Source organism: Sinocyclocheilus grahami, unplaced genomic scaffold (assembly GCF_001515645.1).
Source record: "Sinocyclocheilus grahami isolate Dianchi unplaced genomic scaffold, SAMN03320097.WGS_v1.1 scaffold3453.1, whole genome shotgun sequence".
Classification (NCBI taxonomy): domain Eukaryota; kingdom Metazoa; phylum Chordata; class Actinopteri; order Cypriniformes; family Cyprinidae; genus Sinocyclocheilus; species Sinocyclocheilus grahami.
This window is the reverse complement of record NW_015508577.1, coordinates 4696-5586: the sequence shown is the minus strand read 5'-3', so window position 1 is coordinate 5586 and position 891 is coordinate 4696. Positions and strand designations below refer to the sequence as shown.

Below are 891 nucleotides of genomic sequence, written 5' to 3'. Positions count from 1 at the left end.
GGGGAAGAGATTTCAGCAAGTGGTTTAGCAGACGAGCACCCAGAGTTTTGTCCATCCCAGGGCAACTCAGGAGCAGGTTGTGCACCTCATGCATGCACTGGATATAGCCGCTACCGTATCTTTGTCGAGACTCAAACCCAATGCCTGGACTGATGCTACTACCTGGAAATAAAATATAATTTAACCATGGGAGTGATTTGACCTCATGTAAACAATCATGAAATTACCTTTAAAGACCAGTAGGGTTTGTTTGTATGTTTGAAATAATACCTCAAATACGTGTGAAAAAAGGTACAATATGGTTTTAGCATAGTCTAACCTGAACCTCTTTGAAGGTTCTCCATGTGCTGAACCGTTATCTCAAGAACATCTGCCTTCTCCAATTTAGATTGCTGTGGGAAAAGTGAGAGGAAAAATTGCAATATAAAATTATTTTTAAATTATTATTTATTTGAATACAAAATAATTAAAATCAATTTATTAGTTAAATTATATTTTATATATATAAAATTATTTATTGCTTATCTGGGTCACTTACATCCAAATTATAGGCATCCACCATAATACCCTTCAGCTGCTCAAGGCTTGAGTTTATCCTCTCTCTGCGTCTCTTCTCGATCAAGGGTTTCCGCAGCTAAAATTATAAACAAGACAGTTTTACATCCTCAAGCGATTAATTCAGCACAAATTTGGCAACACAAGACACACAACACACGTGCCAGTTCTGTGAGGTGTATGTCTGAAGTGTGACATATTAATTGGACATCCCAGATTATTATTTGTATGCGAGTATTTAACATAACTAGGCCTATACTTGAGATTTGAGCATTGAATGAGGAAAAAAAAACATGCTAATTAAAATTTATTTTCACTCATAAGGTACTAAAAAAA

The 891-nt window shown here is 35.5% G+C and overlaps 1 protein-coding gene across 1 annotated transcript; it reads right to left on the bottom strand.

Moving 5' to 3' along the window:
* Position 1: 1 nt before the first annotated feature.
* On the bottom strand, positions 2 to 634 carry LOC107576295 (transcription cofactor HES-6-like; the record flags this gene model as incomplete). The annotated part of the gene is made up of 3 exons (XM_016262500.1): positions 2 to 162; positions 320 to 392; positions 539 to 634. Coding segments are annotated over 3 exons (330 nt in total), but the record flags the coding sequence as incomplete, so codon positions are not given.
* Between the last annotated feature and the right edge of the window lie 257 nt (positions 635 to 891).